This window comes from Gavia stellata, chromosome 29 (genome assembly GCF_030936135.1).
Source record: "Gavia stellata isolate bGavSte3 chromosome 29, bGavSte3.hap2, whole genome shotgun sequence".
NCBI classification, from domain to species: Eukaryota; Metazoa; Chordata; class Aves; order Gaviiformes; family Gaviidae; genus Gavia; species Gavia stellata.
The window spans coordinates 2,869,254-2,894,081 of NC_082622.1; the positions used below are offsets into that span (position 1 = coordinate 2,869,254).

The window sequence follows — 24,828 nt, forward strand, 5'->3', positions numbered from 1 at the left end:
GACCGGGGAGAAGCGGCAGCCGCGGCGGGCGACCCCCGCGGACTACCACTCCCGGCATGCCCTGCGCGCGGCCACCTTGGGGAACTACATCTCCCGGCATGCCCCGCGCCACAGCCACCTCCCGGCCCACCCCGCGGGCCCGGCCCTCAGCAGCCCCGTCCCCGCGAGCTCCGTGTTCCCGCTGAGGGAAGCCTCGCCGGAGGCACCGGAGAGCCCTCCCGCCACCCGAGAAGGAGGGGCAGTCACGGCAGAGCCTCCCCAGAGGGGAAGCTGTCCCAGCCGCCCCCCTTCACCCACCCCGGCGAGGGCCGGCCCAGCAAAGGCGCGCGCCCTGAGAGACTTCTGCCACAGCCACACCTCAGTCAACTGCACAGATGTAGTTTTATTCGTTTCACAACAAAGGACTCATCAAATCGGAGCTCCGGCCGGGGCGCGAGCAGCACCAGGCCTCGCTTCTCACCCCCAGGAAGGCCTCTGTCTGCCGCAGGCAGCAGCGAGGGGCTGGCCCACAGCAGCAGCCGGCTCCCCCCCGCATCCCAGAAGGGTTTTGGGTCTCTGGAGCCTGGCACCTTCGCTTTTCTTGAATGAAATCTTGGCTAAGTAACTCAAATGTGGTAGAGGAGTTTAAGACAGCTCTATGTTCGCTTATACAGTACGTGAGTAAACAGAGGAAAAGAAGCAGGACAACCAGTGAGTGAATTGGGGCCGTCATTTCCAGGTGTGCCTGCCTCACAGTGCTCTATTTACATAAATTACAGAAATTTCATATATATTTTTCTCTGAAGGCCAATTAGACAAATATCTACCTATATATAATATAAAAAATACAGCGATTTGACTTTTTTTTTTTTTGAAGTAAAATGTACATGATCCAACTGTGAGCAGGAGGTAAACCTGAAAACTCAGGCCTGTTGCTACTGAAGTTAACACCGCACGCAACACTGCTGCCAAGTGTAGCTACGTTTTCTTCCTCCAACCCATAAAATGATCCACCCCAACCCAAGTCAGAAAAAACCCAGAACTCAAAACATGTTCTCATGGAAAAAAAAAAAATACTTCAAGTAAAGATGAAGATGGGTTTTCATCACTTCAACAGTTCTGTGATTTCTGTCAGTAGCAATGCTTTGTTTAAAGCCTGTGCAACAGCAGCTGTGCTTCCTGTTTCAAAACCACCCAAGCATCCCGCCCTCTTCATAGTTACCATCTTTGGGGTCTTGTTGCTTTTTCTCCTTGTAAATACCACTAGCAGTTCTTAAAAAAAAAAAAAACAAACAAAAAAATAATCTAGACAAAGGGAAGAAGCCTTCCCCCCCGAAAAATCTTCCCAGGAGTGGGAGAACTTCCCATTTCTCTGTCCATTTACAGTATATTTCAGGGGAACTTGGCCCAGGTTCAACAGGACTGTCCGCTGAAGGAGGGTCGCAGAAAGGCCAGGGCTAAACTTTGCTCTTGGCAAATTAGAGTCTTTAATAAAGAGTAACATGTGCAAAAAAATTAAATAGATCAACCCAGGTTTCCAGAATTATTGTTGTCAGAATGCTTACTTTCTACTTGTGTTCTTACCCAACCCAATGCTGAAATCTCAATTAAGTACCCGAGGTAAGAAGTGACAGTTGGGAGAGATCACCACAAAGAAAAAAACCCAAGAGGTGCAATCTGTTACCTCAGTGTCCTTCCTCCACCCAGATGCCTGCTTTAAAGACATGTATGCAGCAGCAAAAAGAAGTAAGTGTAAGAGTATCCCCTTCTCTCCGTGAGGACAAAGCACTGTTTCTAGTTGTTTGAAGGAAGAATTGTTTCCTAACAGGTGGAGTGGGTGTTTAGCCTTCCATTTGCAAGGAGGGGATGGGACGATCAGCTGCTCCCAGTTGCTTTCCAGCAAGTTTGTGGTGGTTTTTTTCACCCCTGGGCACATTATAGCTGGAAACCTTCCATGGGGGCTTCAGATTGTTGGAAGATGAATTGCTGCTGGTTCTCATCTACCTGCGGAGCTAAAGCAGAGTCATCCTCTACTCCAAAGTAGTGCTCAATCAGGTCAAAGGCCTTCTGGTAGATCTCTTGGTTTTCATGGCTCTGTAGGAACTCTATCTTATCCAAACCTTGGAGGAAGAGAGGGGAATGCAATGAAACAAGGAGATCCTGATACTGATGCTGTCCCACATCCATCCTCCACCCTTGCCCCAATTCACTGCAAGATCTTTGCCTGTGTTAGATTTGCATTTTGTGAGCAGCAGTGACATCTAAAGCTAACTATTGCAGAGCTGCTTGTGGATTTTATCTGTATCAGGCAGCATTAATGTCCTCTCAATAGCAGGTTTAGCTGACACAGCTAAAGCAGATGTGCTCCCAGCTCTCTGCTGGAGACTAAACCAGATTTCAGTGAAATTAAAACAACCGGCTGTGAACAGTTTGGTAGTTGCAGGAGGTAGGGAGGGGAAGGAAGCAGGGCCTGTCCTGGTAGCCTCCAGCAGAAGGGCAGCAACAGCTTTAGCTGTCCTAATTAAATCCACTGCTGAACAGAAAGCATCCAAGCACAATATACTCTCAAGAATGTCAAGAATTACTTTTACTGGGAAAATCAGGACACATAATGTAACAGTCAGTAAGAGGGCAAGTCAGACACTGGCAGTATACAGGGAGTTTCAGACCAAAATAGGAACTGCTCCTCAAAGCATTAAGAACAGGACAAAAACCCCACCAAATTAAGTCTCTCCAGGGAAAAACTAAGTCTCTCTGGATTTCCACTACACATCTACAGTGTAGAACACTTTCAGTGTACAGTCAGAGCAATCTTAGGCCCAGAGGTGTCACTTTTTACTTCGCTCAACTTATTTCTCATTAATACTCCCAATTGGTGCGAGCCACAATTGTCAGTTTGGCCTTCAGGTCTAGGAAGCTTGGATCAGAAGTATGATAGTTTTTACTTTTAAGTATTTTGTCGTATGCCCAATCATAAGAGTGTAAAAAGACAGACTATTGGAACAAATATTGGCTCATTTGGAATGTACTAAATCCCTTAACACAGCAGAAAAGCAACCAGCAAAGCACAGTACATCCTGTAGTGTTGAAGTCAATAGCAGCAAGGCCACCAGCCACAACCTACCATAGGCCTCCTCAATCAGGCTGCAGTACGGGTTGATGCCTGTCCCACTCTGGTTGGCTTCCTGCTCTCCAAGCCTGAGTATGTTCTCCAGGCCGTTCAACGCCACCTGAACAATCTTGGAGTCCATGACAGTCAGCAGGTCACAAAGAGGCTTGATACAACCCAAGTTTACCAAGTATCTGAAGAGAGAGAGCACCAACAACATACATGTGTTGTTCAGGATCCAGCAAGCATCACCTTTGCTCATTTAGAAACAGCAAAGGAAACGAGTCAAACTAAAATACAAAAAGCTACCTTAATATATTTTTACTGTTCTGCAAGGTTAATTTTTATCCACTTATTTGCATTTGTATACGCACCCCTTCTTTTAAGAAACCTGCTAACTCCCTTTGAAATCCAGCTGCTACTCAAATTAAGTCCACACTGGAATTTAATCCATCACCAAGTTCAGGCATTTAGCCTAGTCTAAGCTATCTAAAGAGGGAGGGGGGGGGGAAGTAGTTTGGACTAGCTTATCCTTATTCAGAAGGAGGCTACAATTTACAGACAATATATGATCCAGCTATAGCTTTGCCTATGTCTCAGGTACTCTCTCAGAGGTTCTCTGAACTACTCCCTTGCTACTTGTCTTGCAGTTCCCATAAAGACAAAGCTACCACGCATTCAGCCACATTTCCCCTAAGAGGAGCCACAGGGAGTACCTGATCTGTTCGGGGGTTCCTCCTGACGTTGCATTTGTAATAGCCCATGCTGCCTCTTTCCTTGTGCGGAATTCTGCTTTCTGCAAGATTTCTATCAGTACCGGGAAAATGTTTGCATCTATGACTGCCTGGGGAGAGAGAGTAGTGAGAAGCATTTGAATTGGCAACACGATTTCTAAAAGGCTATTAAGCACCTGAAAGGAACCTCTACCTCCATTTTCCAATGCAAAAGAACTTCCCAAGCTGTACCCTCCAGTGATTCCTCCATTTTATTCCTCAGCCAAATCCTATTAACACGAGACACTCAATTCCGTAACTAGCACAGCAATCCCTATTATTGCATCAATACTGTAGGAAAGCTTTCATGACTTATCTATCTGCCTTTGTATGTAGGTCATTAAAAGGATAATTAAAATTCAACAAGCTCCAGCTTTTCAAAGGGGTATCTCTAATCGAGCATGGAGAAATAGAGGCTGTATCTCCTCTTATACTAGTGATCCAACCTGTGGGACTCATTTCAGCCTAGTCTTTGTTGGTACAATTAGCAAGCTTTTTTTAGCTCTTGCTTGGCAGATGGCTGGGAGCAGCAAATTTGCTAATCACTGCAGAATAAGAGATGTGAACAAAACCAGCCTCTAAGCGTCAGATAAGAAAAAAATTGCAAATCCTTAATGCTGATCTTGGAATCTAGGATCATTACAGGTGGGCTGGAGACAACTGTACCTGTATTTGTGCTCTGTTTCCTGCTGTGATGTTAGATATAGTCCAGCAGGCTTCTTTCCTGATTGACTCCTTGGGACTACTTAATAAATGAAGGAGACAAGGCAAGGCTGAGCAGTTCAGAATCACCTTTTGAGAAAGGAAGCAGAAGTGAGATCACCAGTATCAGGTACAGAGCTAAATACTTTCAATTTTCACACAGTGAATATGCTACATGGGCACTGCATTTCCCTGCAAGACAGTCATCTCCCCTCACCTGGGTCTGGATGTCATCCCCTGTCACGATATTGCCAACTGCTCGTAAAGCTGGGGAGGCCACTTTGTAGTCATTGTGCCTGCAGGAAAAACAGTGGAAGGACAAAACCAAATCTATCAGCTCACATGCACCCAGATATTCAGAAGATTCTCCTCCCAATATCTCATCTGCGTTGTTTACTTAGAATTCCATCCCCTAGCATATAGAAACATACAATAAGTTGACCATATTGCCACTAGATAAGCAGAGACTGAAGACAAACTTGCAATACAGACATGCTTTCATCCTTAACATGCTAACTCCATCATTTTCAGCTTAAGTACCGATCTCTCCTTAAAAGCTTTGCCTTCCTGATCAAAGATGTGGTTAACCCAATGAGAACACCCATAATTTTTCAGGATAATTTTGGAAGGAAGTATCTTGCAGTTCTACCAATTCTGAAGATCTTAAAGAGAAGAGGCCCATTCAAACTGCAAACAGCAAACATTTTTGTCCAAGTTTCCATATAGATATCAGAGAAACAAAGCCAAGCTGACTTTTGCTAGACACTAGTCTTGCCTCCTTTATTTACCTAGTAATTAGGCTTCCATAAGCACATTTGAAGTTCGAGAGCACAAGACACTCTGCAATCCTCTCTCCTTTCACAGACTAGAAGCATCAGTCCAATCTCTCTTTAATAAGTTCTTCCTAGCATACAGTATTAACCAGCATTCCAGCACTAGAAAATACTCAGCTTCTCTCAGGAAGAGAAGCCAGTAAAATACAGCTCTCAGACTGCTTCAGACCCTCCGACATAATTGCTCCAAAGTCAGATAAGGTACTCATTACCTGGATCCTGTGCCCATGAGAGGTGGAAAGGGTCCTCTGACGGGTTTTGATACAAACCCATGCTCAGTCACACGCTTCCCAGTCTCACTGGGCTGAAGCAGCGAGACAAGATACTTACATTAACAGCTCCACCAGTCGTCGACACACTCCCGAGTCAATAACTGCTTGAATTTTCTCATTGGGGCCATCTGATAAGTAGGAAAGAGCCCAGCACGCATCTGCCAGCAGGTCAGAGTCACTATTGAATAATAATCGGGACAACACTGGCAGGCAGGGAGATACCTACAACAACAGCCACCACCCCAGAAGTTAGTATCGTTCTGTCAAGGACCACCACATTTGCATGCAAACACCACGTGGCTATGCTGACTGGCAAGATAACAAGTCTTGAATGTCCACAGTTTCCTTCCCCAAAGTCAGCAGCTTCCTTGTTGGTTCGCATACCTCATAATCACAGTGTCTAAAGTTACCTCAACAGCTTTATTGCTGAACTAAAATTACATTCCTTCCTCTTGGACCAAGTCTAGACTCCTGAGACAAGTGCTACTGTGCATGCTACTGTTTGGAAGCTCCTTACATTTCTTATGTAAGAGCACTGCTCCATTTCTTACTCTTAATAACTCTAAATAGCTCAGGATTCAGAGCAGCAACCATCAGCAGTTACACCCCTGAATACTTCAATCATTTATAAGTGGTTTTACATTCACACTCAATTCAGACTTCATCCCTCACCACAGCTTACCAGCTTTGACACAGGAGCTTTCATTTAAAAAAAAGTGAAACACATTGATCCTAAAACATTTTTGTTCTACCAAAGGAGGACGAGACACCTGAAAGGCCAGCAGAACCTTTTCTTAGTGCCAGTAGGACACCAGAAAAGGGAAAGAGGAAAGCTACCACAGCTCCCATGTACTTACAGGAGTCCTCTTTTGTAGCACTTGGAGGTCTCAGAATCAAGTTTTTAGTCACAATTTGAGTGAAGTATCAAACTTCCAGAGTTCATAACAGGGTTCAGAGAAGCCCACAGTGTCTGCTACCTTGCCGGGAAGCTTGGGCTTGCCCCCTTACTTGAAGGGTCCAGCGGATGGCTGCCAATGGAGCCAGGCAGAAAGGTCGGTGGAAAATTAAACAGGCACTCAAACATCTGCTGAACAGTAAGATCAACCTCAGCAGGAAGAACCTCACCCTGTTCCCTCCCAGAATGACTTACAAAAGTCCAACAGCCAAAAATAATTTAGACAAACATCTTAACTGGGTGTCTCCCCATCACCTGTCTGCCAACAAGGCATTTATTCTCACCTTATCGAATTCAGGTGGTGGACTCTTTCCTCTGCACAAGTTTGACAAGGCCCAGACAGCATTTCGTGTCATTGTCAGCCTGGTGGACTTCGTAAGGAGCCTAAAGAGACAGTTACCATGAATTATAATCCTTGATATGGAAGCCAGCAAGGGAATTAAAAGAAGGAAAAACTAGTATGATTTTAATGAAGTCAAATCACTATTCCACTTGCTGTAGCTCAAGCCATGCTGCTTGTCACTTGAGCCTCTCAATAAGCAAGAAGAGAAGTGACATGCAACTACTTCTTAGGATAAATATCTATTATTCCTAACAACGTCAATTGACACGGGTCAGGAAGGCAAGTTCCACATTAGGCAAGTTGCAGAAGGGAAGGTAAGTTAGTCGAATGCAGTTCCAAGTTCAAATTCAGCCCAGGCCAACACCTGCACCCCTATCTGAGGTCAGAGGGTCCTCATTAGAGAGGAACTGACACAAACTGCTCTCTCTCAACTCTAATGAGGACAGCAAGTCCTGTGGGCTGAGGACTTCAGCCAGCAATCACTGCTGACCAGTGACTGACAGAAGTAGCAGCATAACAATCCAAGTCACTTGTGACAAAATATCAGTTTGCCAAGGACAGGACAAAGTAAAGATTAATTCTTTCCAGAGCAGCAAACAGTCCTTGAGAGCACACTGACAAACAGATCTTCTGACTATGGTGGGTATGCACCACACTTAAGAGCTGCAGAGGCAAGGTGGTGTACAGAGACCTGCTCCCTTTCCTTAGTCCTAGAAGAGCCCACTCAGACAAGCACCTGAAATCCATAGCATAAGCACAAAGAGCAGGCATCTGGAGGGACACACAGTGAAACAGCAAGCCCTGTGACTTCAGAAAGGCAAGCACACTGCAACAGCACCCACGTCAGATTCAGAGCAGTGTAAAGGTTTGTGAGAAGGCATGGTATCTACCAAGTCCCATGCTATTTATCAGATACTTGTCTGAACTGCCAGTTTATCTGGTACCAACAGTTTGATTCTCAGTGAACATCACCACACATTGCTAGGGAATTTATTCACCCAGCTCAAATATTGCTCTGCTGTAGTACAATGGGACTTCAAGAACTCTATTGGCAAGTATTCATGGCTACTCACATTAATAAGGGAGGAAGAATAGCGCAGTTAAGGACATAATCTCTACACACAGAGCTGTCTCCAGCAATGTTCCCCAATGCCCAGACAGCCTGAAAGGAAACAGCAACAGTTTTAGCATTCACGCAGTTTCTGAACAGAGGAGGAAAAGGGTAGTGTGCTAAGAAAGCATTTTCCCCATAATTCCAGGCAAACAATACTTCAGTTTGTGGTCTGAAGCCAGTTGTTAGACCCTGGTCACTCATTTTAAACACTGCATTTTAATTGTGTGCAATCCACTATAGTTCTCTCCCTAGCCCCAAAGAAAGAAGTGAACCTCACCTGTTCTTGAACATCCTCAAAGTCAGAGTTTAATAGCTCTATAAATATAGGAACTGCCCCAGCCTCAATTACTATTTTTGTTTGTTGGGAAGTTCCTGATGCAATATTCGTCAGTGCCCACGCCGCTTCAAACTGAAACAAGCAAATAAATGACAAAAGTATGAATAAAATAATCCTGATTTAGCAAAATATTTGCCATTAAGTTTTGGCTAGAATTCTTTCAACTTCTACTAAAATGGTTGTGGGAGAAAGAAAGCGTACCACAACAGAACACCTCAATACTCAAAGGAAAGGGTTTTATTTTCATGAGCAATAAAAAGACACATCTGCTAAATGCCTTCTCAAAGGCTACAGCTTCTCAAAGGATTAGCAAGTGAAGACATCACTGTCAGTCACACACACCACATCATTTCACCTATACAACTATTTTCCAGCGAGAAAAGCGAAGACACATAGTGCACAAACACACGTGGAGAAGAAAGTTTTCTATACCTAGTGCAGACTAGCCAGTTCTAGCACACACTCTCATCTGGTTAATACCACAAAGATGCCTTGAGATCAAAGTGAAGCTGAGCAGCAAGTTCCCTGCTTTTGCCACTCATTCTTTGGTTTAAAAACAGATTTCCATTCAGTTCTTCTTGAAAGTAAGCCCCTATGATACACGGCCTTGGGCCAGAGGGCAGGAAGAAAGATGAAGGCAGTCATCACCTCAGATCCAATTCCATGTATGGAAGTATCTTTAACTCCTACAAAGTAACTATAGTTATTACCAAGCTGGAAGGAATCTCAAGAAGCCATATAGTCCATCCCTCTGCCCCATGGCAGGATCAGTGCTACCTAAGTCATTTCTAACAGACTCTTAGCCGGTACTTAAAAGCCTCCAATAATGGAGGTTTTTCCTACACATTTATTCCGTGGCTCCACTAGCTCCCAGTGGAAATATCAGACACAGGAAGGCCAAATTCTCTTCTGCTGCAGCTGAACTATATTATTTTTGTCAGCGTTCTTCCAAGACTTCAATTTAGAGCAATTTATAATTTCCTTTTTTTGCCTAAGCAGCACAGGCTACCTTTTTCTTCTCCTATACATCATATAACCTGCATCTTTTGATTCAAGACATCACTTTTCCCTCATAGCACCTGTGGGTTCAAGTTCTAAGCTGTGAAGGTTAAACAGCTATATACCATGAAGAATTCATAACGCAATCTCTTACCTGTAGCGTGCAATTTTCACTTCTTTTCAGGAATTCAACAAATCTGTCCACCACTCCCTGAGTGTTTATCACTTCATCTATTGGAGGATTTGGTTCTGAAATAGCAAGGCAGTGTCAAAACAGTATATACATCTAATGCAGGGGAATAGCAAGCCTGAACTATTACTGCATTGAATTATCTCCAGCTGTACTGAACACAGCAGGATAACTCTCCAGAATCACTTTCTGTCCAGTTCATACAACTGTAAATCATTAATATACTAGATTATCAAATTTCTAGATTATAATTTTCTTTCCCCCAGCTCAAAGCTGCTAAGCTTCTGTACAGCAATACATGTGCACAAATGCTTGCAAAAGAAAGGCTATGTCAGATCCTACGGCAGGGATAAGATGAGTTATTTTTACCTTTGGAGAGTAACTTCCTGAATTTCTGAGTGGTTGCTAGCTGTAGGTCAGGGTCATCTGAGAAAAGCATCTCTACCATCTCTCTTGTGATTACTCCCTCCTGAAAAGATGCAAAGGAGACAGAACAATGGTTCCATTTCACACTAATATTATTTAAGGCATCACAGTCATGACAGCCTACCATGATTTTGTGCTTAGCTAGTAATCCAGAGATTCACAATTTGAGATTACAGCACACTATTTACTTCCTGGCAGACCTTGACAGTTCACTGTACTAACGTTTGCAACATTCTCAAAAGTGAGGAAACAAAACCTTTGAGGCTTGTCGCTTCTGTGCAGTCCACAGCATTAAATCTGAAGGCATGATCACAACAAGGAAAGGCACCTTACCCCACATGTTGTGGAACTAACATAGGAATCCACAAGGAGACTATCAAACATGGAGGCATCTTCATTGATCAACTCCACATTTCTTCTTTTAAAGAGCTGGCAGGGAACAAAACACAGGAGTCATTATTAGAAAGCAATGACGAACAGTCTTCATAACTAGACATTCTTGTTCCTCAAACAAGATACCATCAGCTAGACTAAACGCAACCTGAATAGAAAAGTAGTCATTAATAACAGCTCTGCACTCTGAAGACTAGTTTGGCATACAAACCCCAATAATAAAACATGCTAAGTCTTGCCCTCAGATATGCAAATGCCCCAGTCACTGAGACATAGGTACAGGCAAGTGCAGAATTTGACCTAACAAGTCAGGGAAACTGGGGAGAAGGCAGCTTGTAGATGATGCACTAGTAGAGCAAACGTTTAGTCTGAGCCACATACATCACCTGGGAATCACCTCTTACTTTCATAGACCTCCAAGCCAAAAAAAAAAAACAGCTCAGAGTTAAGAAATACACACAGCCCATACTTTCACTTGCTCTTCCTGCTTCTTGAGGAAATAACCCCATTCACTAATTAAAAACCCTCAAAAAAACCCCCTTAAAAACAAGGATCTGTGAACAAAAACCTCTAGTACCCCAAGGACAAAGTGTTTGGAGAGCTCTTGATGTGAGATACGCTCTGTACTAGGTACAAAGAAAAAGAGAAAAGCAAGATCTCGGTTAGAACAGGAAAAATAAGAGGACTGCCAACGAACCTTAATGCACAGATCCTTGAAGATTCCAGTTTGGCAGCAGCACAATCCTGGTTGTGTTAAGGCTGTACACAATCTAGTCAAGATGACAGTTACCTGTTGCTCTCGTTTCTGTTTGCGCAGTTGAATTCCTTCCTCTTCTCTTCTCCGACGCATTTCCTCGGGATTTAGGGCTTTGTTCTTGTAACTCTTCATTCGATAGTTATCCTTCGCAGGACTCGCCATGGTTTCTGTGGAGAGGAAAAAAATACCTGCCTCAGATTTCTTGTCACTCTCTGCTCTTTTACCCACATGTCCTTTCTGACAAGGAAGTCCATGCTCATGGAATAGCCAGATTAAACAGACTTATTTGCAAGAGCTGGTCGCAAAAACTGAAGTAGAAGCGTCAAGTTAGAACGTGATCCTAACCTTAGTTCACGTGATATGCTGTTATGGCAAGAGTGTTATGAAGTTTCTAAGAAGTATAAGAGTAGATTTACTGTTCTGAAAGGAACCTGGACCCAACTTCACAATATCAAGCACATTACCCATATGAAAGGCTTCCACTCAAACAGCTTCGCTGTCCTCAGGAGGTGCATAACTAAATCCTACTTTGGTTTTCAGCAGAAATTATTTCCCTTGTATCATCATGGCATAAATCACACCTTGACATTCCGCCCCCCCCGAGATTGGGAGGTTCACTGTGTATGCATGGCAAAAATCCAACAGCACTCACAGCAAACTGAGGCCATGATTTTACAACAACAATAAAAAACCTTGCAAAAAGCAGAGCTGTACATAACATATAGGCCATATTTGTCCCGCCAGGTTACTGCAAGTGTTCAGTACCCGACCTACTTATTTTGCTGCTTCATATCTGACTAATGCAGTACTTCAAACTTGATTACTTGTGTATTTGCCTCCTAGTCAGGGAAGTGACACTCCACTATTTGGCACAGTTAAAGGCACCCAGGGCCAAGCAGTAACCTGAGTACAGAAGGATATCAATTCCTCAGCTGCATCCATCTGTAACCCACTGCTTTGACAATGTTGACTCCTTTTTGCGTCTTTCCAGACTCTCCCTTTCTCCCATTTATGATACAGATTATTTGCTTAACATCTGTGCCTCTCTCAGGACAGGAAGGAAGCAGTCATGATACACAGCATCAGAGTGCCAATTAACCCTAAGACCAACTTACTCTTCTCCAGAAGTCCACTGGACACCAATATCTTTGTTTCCTTCCAACTGCTAAGGGCAGGTGGAGGAAGTGTCCTGTGAAAGTTTGCAGCGTTATCTCCTTACCCCTCCTCTTTCAAGCTTTAAGCACTCCTCAGCCACATGCTTACAGAAAGTTTCAGTCTGACTTATCAACTGCCTCCAGCCATTCTGGAGCCCTTCCAAGATCAGCCGGAGAAGTTTCAGACCTTACTGCCCTCCTACTAGGAAAGCCCACAACCAAGCCAAGAAAAGACACATACAATGTACAAATATCCAACTTTTCATTGCTATGGAAAGAAGAAACAACTGGAATAATTCATATTTTAACAGGAGAGGAAAGAAAATACTTTCAGTTCTATGATTTCCTGAAAATAGCTAAAAAGACACCAAGCACTGAAAAAGTCAGACTCCATTTCACAGCATCTGCTTTTTAAGAGGGCATTCTCTTCCCTAGCCAAAACATCAAGAGGACATTCTTCTGAAAAGCAGTAGATAAAGAAAAAACTGTCAAACCCCAAGGTCCTCTGGTCATTTACACTGTAATAGAGATGCGCATCCCCGGCAAACAGCCCTGGCCCCGCGCCGTCCACAGCCGTGAAACAGTTTTGAAACTCAGCAACCAACAGCTGTACCCAGAGACAACACCAGACTTGAAGAGGTGCAGCAGGATGGATTGCAAGTTTATTGGCACCTCTGAAGCTAAAAAGAAGCCACCAACCACAACTCATCATCAGTAAAAGCAGTATTCCAGTGCCAGGTTAGAAAGCCTTTTTCAGTAACTTGCTCAGGGCACAGCAAACAGCCAGAAGTTGTAAGAAAAAGGGACTATGTCATGCTGAGCACCACTAAGGAAAAGGCATATAGCCTCAAAACTGATTGTAGGGTTGAAGCAATCAAATTACAGTAGCTCTTGCAAGATCTTGAGCCTTATGGAAGTTTACCTTTAGTCCCTTTTCTAAGTACCCCATTTTATGAGGTCTGACCTCAGTAAAACTAAGGCGAGAAGCCTACTTATAACACTAAACAAGGCAGTTGGATTATACCTTGCTGACAGCCTCACTGGGAAGCCTGTATTAAACCACTACTTTTTTTTCCCCCAGTGTTTTTCTCACAAGTCAGAGGTTCAGAGGAATAGCTGGCCTGTTTCTAAAGGCATTTGACAGCACTTCCCTCATCCTAAAAGACCATTTACATGGCAAAGAAAAGCAGGGATTGAAGATCACAGGAACTATGCAACTGCTCCCACTTGTCCATCCCTCTTGGCATACAGTATTGCTGGGAAGACTGGAAGGAAGAATTTATTATTTTTAACTGAAAAGCAGCTAATTCAGAAGATAGAAGGCTTAAAAAAATCTACAGGCTTTAGGGGTTTATATCTGATCTTACAGTAGCAAGATGTGTCATCTACATATAGATTTTAACTCAGAAAATGTATTTACCACTGTTATGTCAGCGTATTCATATCACTACCCCAATACTAATGGTTATATGGCCACACAAAAGAGTAAGAGTTGCTAGCTTAATTCTGAATATTATAACAGAATCCCTAACAAAGACAAATTCATTACCTCCCTTCGGAAAGCAAAGTCTTCAATTAAAAGGTAGTTTTTAAGCAAAGGAGGAGAAAAAGTGATTAAATGACTTAACACTATACACAGGATTAGCTATTTATATGACTAAGGGGCTGCTAAGCGACACATGACAGTTCAGCTGCCTCCAAACTTGCACAACCCCACTCAGCTGGGCACGCCCTGGACCCTGCTCCGGGTGTCCGGAAAACAGCCAGAGACACTCGGCCATGCTGCGAGGTCTCAGAGCACACTCAGCACACTCGTCACCTTGTCATTTAAGGCTTTCTACTTCCAGAGCATCAAGAACACTGTTATACTGCAGGGAAACCCCAAAGATACAACTAGCCCCTGAAGACTGATTTTTCACACCAGCTGTGTAAGAGCACATCACTGTGCAACAGTCTCTCTGGCACTTAACTTCCTATTTTATCTTGCACACATTTATCTCTTCAGATGATTTCCATTGACTTTTTCCAGTCCATCATCTGTGTTAATACTTTAATGACATTAGAATGCTAATTTGTTACATTACATCCCATTTCCATGGCAATGGATGAATGTCACAAATGCAGGATTATGACTTCACTGTGAGCTCAGCAGATGCTGTAGGCACCACAGACTGCCGCAAGCCCAAACACATGAAACAAAACAGACAGCGGGATGCCAGGCACGTACAAATTCTTCACTTGTAGTGTTTCAGTACAAAACATCTAGCTCATCCAGCGTATCTGCAAGTCAGGCTTTGTTGTTAACTATTAACTCAAATTCTATCAGTATGAATACCCGCAAAACAATCCCACTAAATCAGACTATTGGAGTAGCCTGGACTGTCAGGTTAGGGAAAGCAATCATCTGCTCATAGAGGAGTGACGCATAGAAAATACTCAAGCCACAGATTTTTCACTTTGCATCTTAACATTGTTGCTCTGAGAAGTTTCGCTTTTACAGAAAAGTCCTCACCCATAAAGTGGCAGATGGAAACTTAACTAGAGCAAGTTTCTTTAACTGCTCTAAAGTTTTAGCTGCTGCATTTAGGCAGCCACCTTAACCTCCACAAAACACTATCCTACTAGTAAAGTACCTTTCATGTATTCTCCTAGGAAAGGTTTTTCTTCTCTAAGAACTAGCTTAGCCCTGCCTTAAATGAAGATAGTATCAGCTCACACCCTAGAATTACAAAATTGTTCCGATGTTGTTCCAGCCAGAACTCCAGGGCTCCAAGCTTACCTGCAGCACTCCAAGGAAACTGAGCAATAAGGCTTTTTCCTTCTATACCACAGCAGCTCACCCAGAGCAATTCGTACAGCTTGCAGCTGCTCCGGGTACCCCTTTTTCCTAAGACCACACCAAACAGACTGCACGCCAGATAAACTGTTCTGGCAGTGCCTGCAGCCTGCTCACCACTTATCTCTCCCCAGAAGCCACCCCCTGAGCGTCCTCCTGGCACGACAGGTACAGGTACCCATTCAGGTGATGGGGAACGGCTGCAGGCACCCAAGCGCAGATGCCTGGGGCTCAATGCTGTGAGCCATCTAACAACTTGCTGAAGAAAGAGGACAGGCTTACTGCACGTCTTCCAAATATCTCAGTACATGGCAATGCAAGAAGGATATGCAGGCACTTGGACAGTATGGCCAGACACCGCAATCTCAGCACCGTCCCTTCACAACAGGCGTAAACCCGTATTTTTCACCCCCAGAGCTGCTCAGGCAGCAAACTAAGCTCAACCTTGACTGCCCAGGTGCAGAAGCATGCCTGTGTGGGAGCAGTACTGTTAGGCAAGGGCCACAGCTTGCCCTGTTCTACGAGAATATCAGCACAGCATGAATATGTTGTTAGAAAAGAAAGGAAAACAACAAAAATTAGGACAGAATTAGAATGAGGCACCTCCTCCCCCAGTGGAAACAGTAACACAGCTTTTCCAAAAACAGCAAAAGCCAGTCCAGCTACTTACATTTCAGGCCCCTGCTTCTACTTCATTCCTACCATCCTAGCCTCCTGCTGCAAGGGACAGACCAGTTTTCTAGGAAGCCAGTTTCCTCTGAGTTCAGCATCCCTTGGATTATCCCAGAAGGGTACAGTCGCTACCTTTTCCTTTTTCACTGGTCAATTAAAACTGACCACTGGAAGTCCCTTTGGAGCAGTCCTGTTTCCTCAGCGGTATATTGCCATTCCTGACCGCTGGTTACAGAGGAGCTCAGTGTGCATCACCCTTACCTCAACATCTCCTCAGCCCAATTCACCTTCTCTAGGGCAGAATTAAAAACTGCAGAGGTAAAAGCTTGTACTGAGTGTTAAAAACACAAGACTGCAGAGCCTTCAACCCATCTCTTCCCATCACCTCTGCAGACCAAACAGTTCCACAAATCTACAAGAGTTTTAACACTGTTTCCAGATGTGAAGAACACTTGAGGATCTGCTATTTACACCAAAACCTGACAGAGTTCACTGAAGAAAACAGTAATCTTAGACTTGCAAGACTGACTCCATTTAAAATGGTGTTCCGACAAAATTATCACTTCTGCTCTAGGAATCCCCCGACCCCACACAGTTCCCTAAGTCAGTGCCTTCACCTCCCTGCATTAGTGACCTTTATTCACAGCAGGTCCACAGAAGAAAGTGACGGTATTTGCATTTCAATAGTTCTCCTATTGAGCATCCAAGCTCTGCACCTCCAATCAGATCTGCCTACTATCAGCCCCAAGATGCCAAAGCAGATATTAAATGCAGTGATGACATGACACATTAAATGGATCTAAGGATTATCAGCCTGCATATATAAAGATTTATTTCTACATCCTGAACACATAACAGCAGGTAACCCTGGCTCTTCAGGACAAATTCTGAAATGCATTTGTACATGTTTGATGACTTGCTTTTATTAAAGCACAGCTACATAAAGCTTTGCTCAGGCACCTCAGAGACCAGACAGACATAAGGCTCGCTAAAAAGCAAAACACTTGCTAGTCCTGGCCCGGAGGGACTCCTCTGTCCTGAGGAAAACAGCAGCAATTGGAAAACTCGGCAGAAAGGCCAAAAGGGAGCCTGTACTAAGTGTCAGACGCATTAGCTTTCATTTCTTAGCTACGCAAGTGGCCATGCAGGGTGACATGCTCGGGGGAAGACTAACTCCTGCTTAGTGACAGCCGATGAAGCCACTATCTGACCAGCTACAAACAAGGACTGAGACTGAAACAGCAACACGAGTTTAGATGCATCTCCATCATCCTGAGCCAGAAGGAGAGACAAGGCCAGTATCAGACAAGTAACTCTGCTCACTATTAACCAGGCAGGAGTAAGTTGCTGCAGTGATCTGCTAAGGTCATTTCAGAGCATGAAGCTATCAGCTGCCTTTCCAGATCCGTATTAAACATACATGCAAGCCCAATACTGATACACCTTTCAGGATTGCAAAGCATCAAAGAGTTAAAACACTTTTCTAACTTCTTTTAGAAGACTGTTTGCCTACATCCTCAAAACTCATACAACTAAAAGCCCACATGAAACCAATGGACTTCTCCAATATTCTTCCTCAGTCTCCCCAGAGAGAAAAATTGCTTAAGTGGGATTTTTAAAGCCACTATGAGCTCGTGCCTCCTAGCATACAGCACATCTCTGGCATAAACATTAAAAAGTCCCCATGCCAACAATTTCTGAATGCTAACACCTTTGGAATCAAATTATTGATAAAAATTGGTCCATTAAAACCAAAGCAAGGCTTTATTAAGCTAACAATTCACACCAGGAACAACTTCAGGTGTTCTGTGAGCTGAGAATCCTCTTACAAGAGCTACAGGAGCAGTCAAACTTGGGGTTGAAGCTTAACTGAACAATTGAACAATTCAATTCCTTGTGCAAAGGAAACCCCCTCAGGAGATGGAAGAAATTTGGCTCCTGCCAAAGGTTTTGTTGGAAACTGTTGGCTTCGCTGAGGAAAAAAATCCTCCAGTTGCCATGTAAACCAAAGAATTACTAGTACAGATTACCACACTCATCCTCATATACTGAACGATGAGAAGGTATTTACCACTTAAGAAAGGAAAAACAGTGTGCAAGTTTGACTTTGAAGGCTCAGCAAAGCACTCAAATCCTGTAAGCATCTGTGTAAAAGCCAACATAAGCTACAGCAGTTCAGCCAGAAAACTGTAATTCCAGGGTCATTACTGCCACGCCAAGATTTAACGGCTTCTTAATGTTACTGGATCAGAAACCCAACCTTGCTTCTTTCCAGATGACACTCTTCCCATTTCTCTGCATTACAAAAAGCATTTGCTTCAAACGCTTTTTCAGCTGCTGATTAAAGCCTCCAAGCTGAGTCACTGCAGGGACTCACATGTCTAAATCAGGACTTGCACTGCTGAGTCAGACCAAAGTGACAGAGCAGAGAAACAGTTACGCTGACGGATCTGACAAGGCCTTTTTTAAGCCAAAACACCCTTTCACAAAGATAATCTTCCTAAGATATCTGTTACAGTTCTGTTGCTGGGCATAAGACACACACCTAAGGCAGAGCCTGGCCAGCCAGGAAGGCTGACAGCTGCGTGTTTGGAGTGGAGAAGGGCAGCAGAATTATGCAAGTGTAAATGAATACACTTGATGAGCTCCATCAGCACTGGTGTGCCAATTAGCACCCACTGGGTACATTTCAAAGCTTCCCAGCTCTGAGCCAGATGACCTCCAAAGGCCCCTTCCAACTGAAGTTCCCCTGTGATAGTATAAACTTGGTCAGTTACAGTTAAACCCCCCCTAAATTTGACAGGTAGTAGCAAAACATAGTGAACTGCTAAGTTTCATTTGAAAGCCTTACTGACTAAATTCTTTGGCTTTCTCCTACCCAGCAGGATGTTCCTCCACTTCATATACTCACCTGAAAACCCAGAGGAACCTCCCACATCCTCCTGCCTCCCCATTTGCACAGGCTCTGAGCTAAACACATATTCCTACAGCATCACACTCCTACAAGAAAATCTACCAGCAGCACAGGAGCAGTCACTGCTCTTTGCTGCCCTTGGTCTCCTCATTTTTATCTCAGATTGACCAAGTTGCATGGAAAGAGAGATAAACCACATCAAATTCCCATAGTCACCACCCCGCTCCAGGGTGCCAAGGAGGTTCAGACACTGTAGAGGAAACGCAGGACTCTTCTGCAACAGTTACCAGCACAGTAAGCTTGCTAGATGTCTTTCTCTGCAGGATCCATGTTCAACAAAATGCCTATGCTTTCAACACCATGCCCTCCAGGAACAGGAGACAGATGAAGTAAACTGATTTAGTAGTAGTAGACATCAGAGCAGTTCGGATCACATGAAGAAAATGAACCTTACCTTTAGAAGAACAAGCTAGCAGTGCTAAATCAGAGGTTTAAGACTCTACTCATCTCCCTTGACAACGTTAAAAACTACATGCGATATTCAAGCTATCTCCAATTACAGTTACTGAGGCATGTCTTTAAAAAAAAATCAAAGTATTTCTGATATTTTTGGATCTGGGGAGGAGGGGCCTGTAAGAATATGCCAATCATCTTCTGAGGCTGCACACAGGAGTCAATAGCAGGCCGTGGACATCAGGCTGACTACATGTTATTGCTTTATGATCCCGCATTTCTCCGGAAGGCTTAATAGTTAACATTTGTAACTCAAAACCTCTTGTTATTCCTGCAGTCAGCTACTCAGTACAGCTCACAAGAACGCACTGACAGTGAAACCCTGGAAACTTGATTCAGCGTTTAGGTACAGCGTGTCAGTTTTGAACAGTTTCTTATTGCTGTCACCTACTTACAACTGAAAAGAAAATCTCTGGCCACTTCTACGTTCATCCCCTCATTGACACTTACTTTGTCAAACTATCACCAAAGCTGCTGCTTTAAGTGAACAAGAAAACATTCTATGCAAGAGACAACAAAACAGTGTTAAGCATTTCTGAAGCGTTTCAAAATCTAAAGTCTCTCTCTTCACCTAGCCAAGTACATCAGCATTCATCGCTGGTTTGCTTGTAAATGTAAAGAGCATGACTTTACAATTAGCAGTGCTTACATTAATTTTGTTCCTCAACCTCCCCTTCGTGAAGGAGTTCCTTAACTTTTAGAACAGAAATTCTTCTGAAACTCAGGTATGTAATGCATTTTACAGCACTCTATAGACACATCTTCAGTCAATTCTTAAGAGCTTCAGCACTCACTTTACAACACAGCATAAAGGCTCTTCCTGACAGAAGGTACAGGTATGGACCTATTAGCAACTCCAGAGGATTCTCTTCTGGAAAAAGTGTGTCTGGGATAACTTTATGATTTCTGCTGAAACCATAGAAAGGGAAGCCTAAACAATCTGTACTTCTTAAATACAAATTAAATCAAGTTGGTTATAATAAATACAAAAAAGTAGTTGAATTACTTGTACACACTGTATAAAAAGACAGGTCTGAACTGCTACCAGAAGTTAGCCAAGAACAGATTCTTATATTGAACATGTTCTTTTGATAGTTTTGCAGTGAAGAAAAAACCCACTTCATTTGCTTGGAAGACAACAGAGGGAAAAGGAAGCTAAACAGTTGTGCTGGAGAAGAACAACTACGTAAGAAGTCTTGTCAAACAAGCAGCAACTCAAGGCTTTTCCTCTACAGCCCTGGAATTAGCCCAGCTGCTGTTAAACCCTGGAAAAATGGCCAAGTTCTGTCGTCCTGTCCCTCATTCTGTTTTGCAGGTCTGTTTTGCACGTTTGCTCTGCTGCTTTTATGTTCTCACGCAGGTTATTTGAGTGTTTACTACAAATAAGCACACGCAGAGCCAGTTCTCTTTCAGAGCTTGTCTTAAAACCAGCCTGCCACTGTTCCCCGGCTGGGCGCTTCACACACAGTACATGCTGTGCTAGTAAAACGCTTATCCATGCAGCTATTTGGCTGGCTGGTGCTGCAGCCACCATTGGCTCGTTCCCTTCTGGTTTAGCTACCAGGAGCCAGTGATGTGATATCACTGCTGGAATGTGCAACAGCTTCGCTGATGGTGCTGGCTGCAGAGGGGGAAGGGAAAAGCAAAAATTCTCTTTGGGGAAAATTAACAGTCCTACAGCACACTCATCCATCGCTAGGGTCAGTCTAAGATGAGAATTCCTTTTAGGCTATCCATGCCCTGACGTAAGAAGAACTCACCCATTCCTCAGTCCAGTTCTCAATACATATTAATTGCAACTCCACCTCTTCCTCATCTTTTTATCCCCCCAAAAAATCTGAGGTTTGGGGGCTTTAAGTCCTCTTCAACCTGATTTACATATTCTGAGACATTCCGTTTTCCTTAAGAGTGTACTGATCAAGTCTGTCACCTGAGGTCAGAGAGTCCTTTGTAACAGTTCTTAAAACAGGGATTAACTCTCCAAGTCAGCTCAACTCACAAGAGTTATAGGAGGTTAAAAACAACGAGAAATAGTCCGAGACAATTACAGAGGGCTATAAAATTCCAACAAGCTCATCCTCCCCAACATGTGCTTTGCTCCAGAAACAGGCAGTACTGTCTGATTTGCTAAGCAAATTTGAGTTTATCTGGACCTCACCCGCACAATAGCTTAAAGCTGAAAGGCTGAAAGAATTAGCACTTTCACTATTACACTAAATATTTAAATGATCAAGCTCCCCTTTACAAAGTTCATGTTTGCTCTCCTGAACACAAGCAAACAAAGCAAAATAACCAAATAACTAAAATCATCAGCCACAGAAGTTTTATTAAAAATTGAGCATTACATACTGCTCCACAGGCTAAAGAGCACTATAAAGGCATTTAGACATGTCATTTGCATAGCAAACGAAGAACAAACTGACGAGCATTTCCAACAACACAGGCAAGGCCAATACCACAACTGCTTACAAACACTACTGCACCCTCAACCTGCACCGTACAAGAAGGGATAATGTTTTGCTGCCACCATTTAGTCCTATAAACCTAAAACAATGGAAAAGCAGTCTTAGTTTATTTAAAAAGAAAAAGTTACATGAGGATAATTCAAATGAGGGGAGTATTAAATTCTTGCTGACAGAAAAACACCTGCTTCAAACTCCAAGAAGAAAGGGGGAGGCAGTGGTGGGGAAGGATGGGAAGCTCCTTTGCATGAATGTCCTCAGCTCCAGATAACACAGGCAGTTTTCAGACATTCACCTACAGGCCCGAGGACATTTTTCTACTCAAAGTTGCCAGTCAAGGTTTTACATCTCGAGCTACAAATTAAGTTTCAAAAGCTGTTCTGGACTGGGAGGTGCTGCAGCCGTTGCATACACAGACTTGCGGCCATTAACTTTCCTTGGAACATCACAGGAGGGGTTTGAAGACGGCAGGAGAATTTCTGACGAGATCAGTTTGATCAAGCAGCATCCCACCCCAAAGGGCATTTTTAAGACTTCTGAAGGCAAGTCTGGTTAAAAGACAATGTTGCAGGTAAAAACTGCTAAGACCTTAATCTTCCCAGAGGATCCTTACTCTGCTTTACAGAGAATTTGCTTGCTACAGGCTTGGCTTTCCCATTGACCTCAGCCATTCAAACCCTCTCTTACTACTTGAAGCCTCAAGAAAAAGATCTCTCTCCTCCTTGAGTAGGGAGCTTCAATTGCAGGCTACATCAAAAGTGACAAAAAACATCTACTGTTATTAAAGTACCTTTCGAAGGGCAACACTCAGCTGTGATTTATTTGTAGCTAACAGAAAGAGCTACCTGCTACCTCTCTGAACCTTTAAGTACCTTTAGTGGCATTGGTTATGAACATGCAAACAAACTTCTCCACTACACTCCTTTCCTGCACAGCGTCCAGAGACATATTTGCTTATATTGTCCATGGCGACATGCTGCACGGGGACAGCCTCGCTAAATTTACATTGACACTGCTGCTGAAGTTTTATTTTACAAAAGCTGCAATAGCCAAGGCCCTGAGGGGTTATTAGAACAGTGAATGGTTTAGTAAGATCTCTCTTGAGCTCGGTTCTAAACTCTTACAAACTTCAGAATTTCAATGAACCAAAGCCCAGGGGTCTGACAGCATGCCACAGACACTCTGATGAAGCTTCCATCGCAGCAGTTCCTTTCCACCACCGCTGCCTCTCAAGGCTTTTACCCTGGTGCCTGGGGCAGAAGCGGTCCCCAGTACCCAAGAACCAGAACACTGCAGTATTAAACAACCCCCGCTGCCCCCCCCGGAGCAGCCCGGAGACCGAGCTGTCGATCCCCGGGTCGCTATTAGCGCTGCTTAGAGCGGGCAACAGAACCCCCAGCAACACCCCTGGTCCAGCGGCCTGGCTGGGGCAGAACCCGGCCCCGGGGAACCCCCTCAGCAAGAGGCCCGGTCCCCCCGGGGCCGCCCCGAGCCCCGGCCCCGCCGCCAGGCCGCAGACAGCGAGGGCCCTGCCCGGGGAGGGCCCCGCCGTGCCGGGGTCGGTGGCGAGATGACTCAGCGGCGGCGGCCGGGCCCGCAGCCCCTCGCCCCGCCAGGCCGGCCCGCCGCCGCTGAGGGGAGGCGCCCGGAGCCCCGGTGAGGGGCGCGGGCGGCGCCAGGACGGGCTGTCCCCCCTGCCCGGCCGGCGGGGCGGCTTCTCCTCCCCGCCCCGCGCCCCCCTTCCCCCGCTGCCGGGGCGCCCCGGCCGGCGGGACCGCGCCCGCCCTCACCCATCGCGGCTCCTCAGGCGGCGGCTCCCGAGCTGCGGCGGCGGCCACAATATGGCGGGCCCGGGGAGAGGGAGGGCGAGGGGAGCGGACGGCGGCCGGAACGGGACAAACCACCTCCGCCTGGCGGGCGCCCCGCCCCTTAAGGCGGCAGGGGCGGGGCGCGGCCGCTCTCTCCCGCGGGGCCCGCGGCGCTCGGGCGCCCCCAGCGGGCGGGGGCGGCGGGGCGGACCTGGCCTGGCCCTGGCGTCCCGTCAGTCGTGTCCCATCTCCTCGTGTCCCATCCCTCACACCCCGTCCTTTGCGTCCCACCCCCTTGTACCCCATCCCTCATGTCCCATCCCCACACGCCCTGTCCCCTCATGTCCCGTCCCCCCGTGTCCCATCTCGCCCACGACCCTCCATGGCCGACACACCACGCGCGGGTTTTGAGCGCAGAAACGCTCTGAGACATCCTTTTATTACAAAGTCCATCACTAATCTGTGTCCTCGGCAGCTCTGCAGCTCCAGGGCTGGCTGCGGCTGGCGCGGCGCGGGGGCCATTAAGTGGTGCGAGGCCGGCCGCTCCCTCCCATGGCGATGAACACGTCAATGGGGACGTTGGGCAGCGTCAGGCAGTGGCTGCCAGGGCATCGCCGCAGCTGCCTGTGGGGAGAGAGCACCGTGAGCCCAGCGCCATGGCACGCCACGGCATGCCACGGCATGGCCTGACACGGGCCAGAATGGCATGGCATGGCATGGCACAGCACAGCACGGCCCGGCACAGCATGGCATGGCATTGTCTGATATGGCATGGCATGGTGCAGCATGGTATGGCATGGCACATCATGGCATGGCACGGCACAGCACAGCATGGCATTGTCTGATATGGCATGGCATGGTGCAGCATAGTATGGCATGGGATGGGATGGCATGGCATGGCCCGGCACAGCACAGCATGGCATTTTCTGATATGGCATGGCATGGTGCAGCATAGTATGGCATGGGATGGCATGGCATGGCATGGCACGACACAACATGGCCCGGCACAGCACAGCATGGCATTTTCTGATATGGCATGGCATGGTGCAGCATGGTGTGGCATGGGACAGCATGGCACGGCACAGCACGGCACATCACAGGACGCTGCCTGCCCCAATAAAGCCTGCCGGCAGCAGTGATAAAGCCTGTCCCAGGGCAAGGAGGGGTTCGAGCCATCAGACGGTGCTTTTGGGGGCAAACCAAGCCGCCTTTGCCAGAGCAGGGACCTGCTCTGTGTGACCGGACATGGCGTGGCTGTGCCAGGGCAGACCCTGCACCCCGCAGGCT

The 24,828-nt window shown here is 45.5% G+C and overlaps 1 protein-coding gene across 1 annotated transcript; it reads right to left on the minus strand.

Annotated features, from left to right (window-relative positions):
- Nucleotides 1-1,328: 1,328 nt before the first annotated feature.
- On the minus strand, nt 1,329-23,597 carry KPNA6 (karyopherin subunit alpha 6). Its single transcript, XM_059830970.1, has 14 exons — nt 23,524-23,597; nt 11,216-11,349; nt 10,366-10,461; nt 9,976-10,075; nt 9,571-9,665; nt 8,358-8,489; nt 8,040-8,128; nt 6,908-7,007; nt 5,727-5,890; nt 4,781-4,859; nt 4,528-4,653; nt 3,805-3,932; nt 3,104-3,282; nt 1,329-2,099 (listed from the first exon to the last, which is right to left on the minus strand). The coding sequence occupies exons 1-14, from the start codon at nt 23,525-23,527 to the stop codon at nt 1,915-1,917; spliced, it is 1,611 nt and encodes a 536-aa protein (XP_059686953.1). The 5' UTR covers nt 23,528-23,597; the 3' UTR covers nt 1,329-1,914.
- Nucleotides 23,598-24,828: the final 1,231 nt, after the last annotated feature.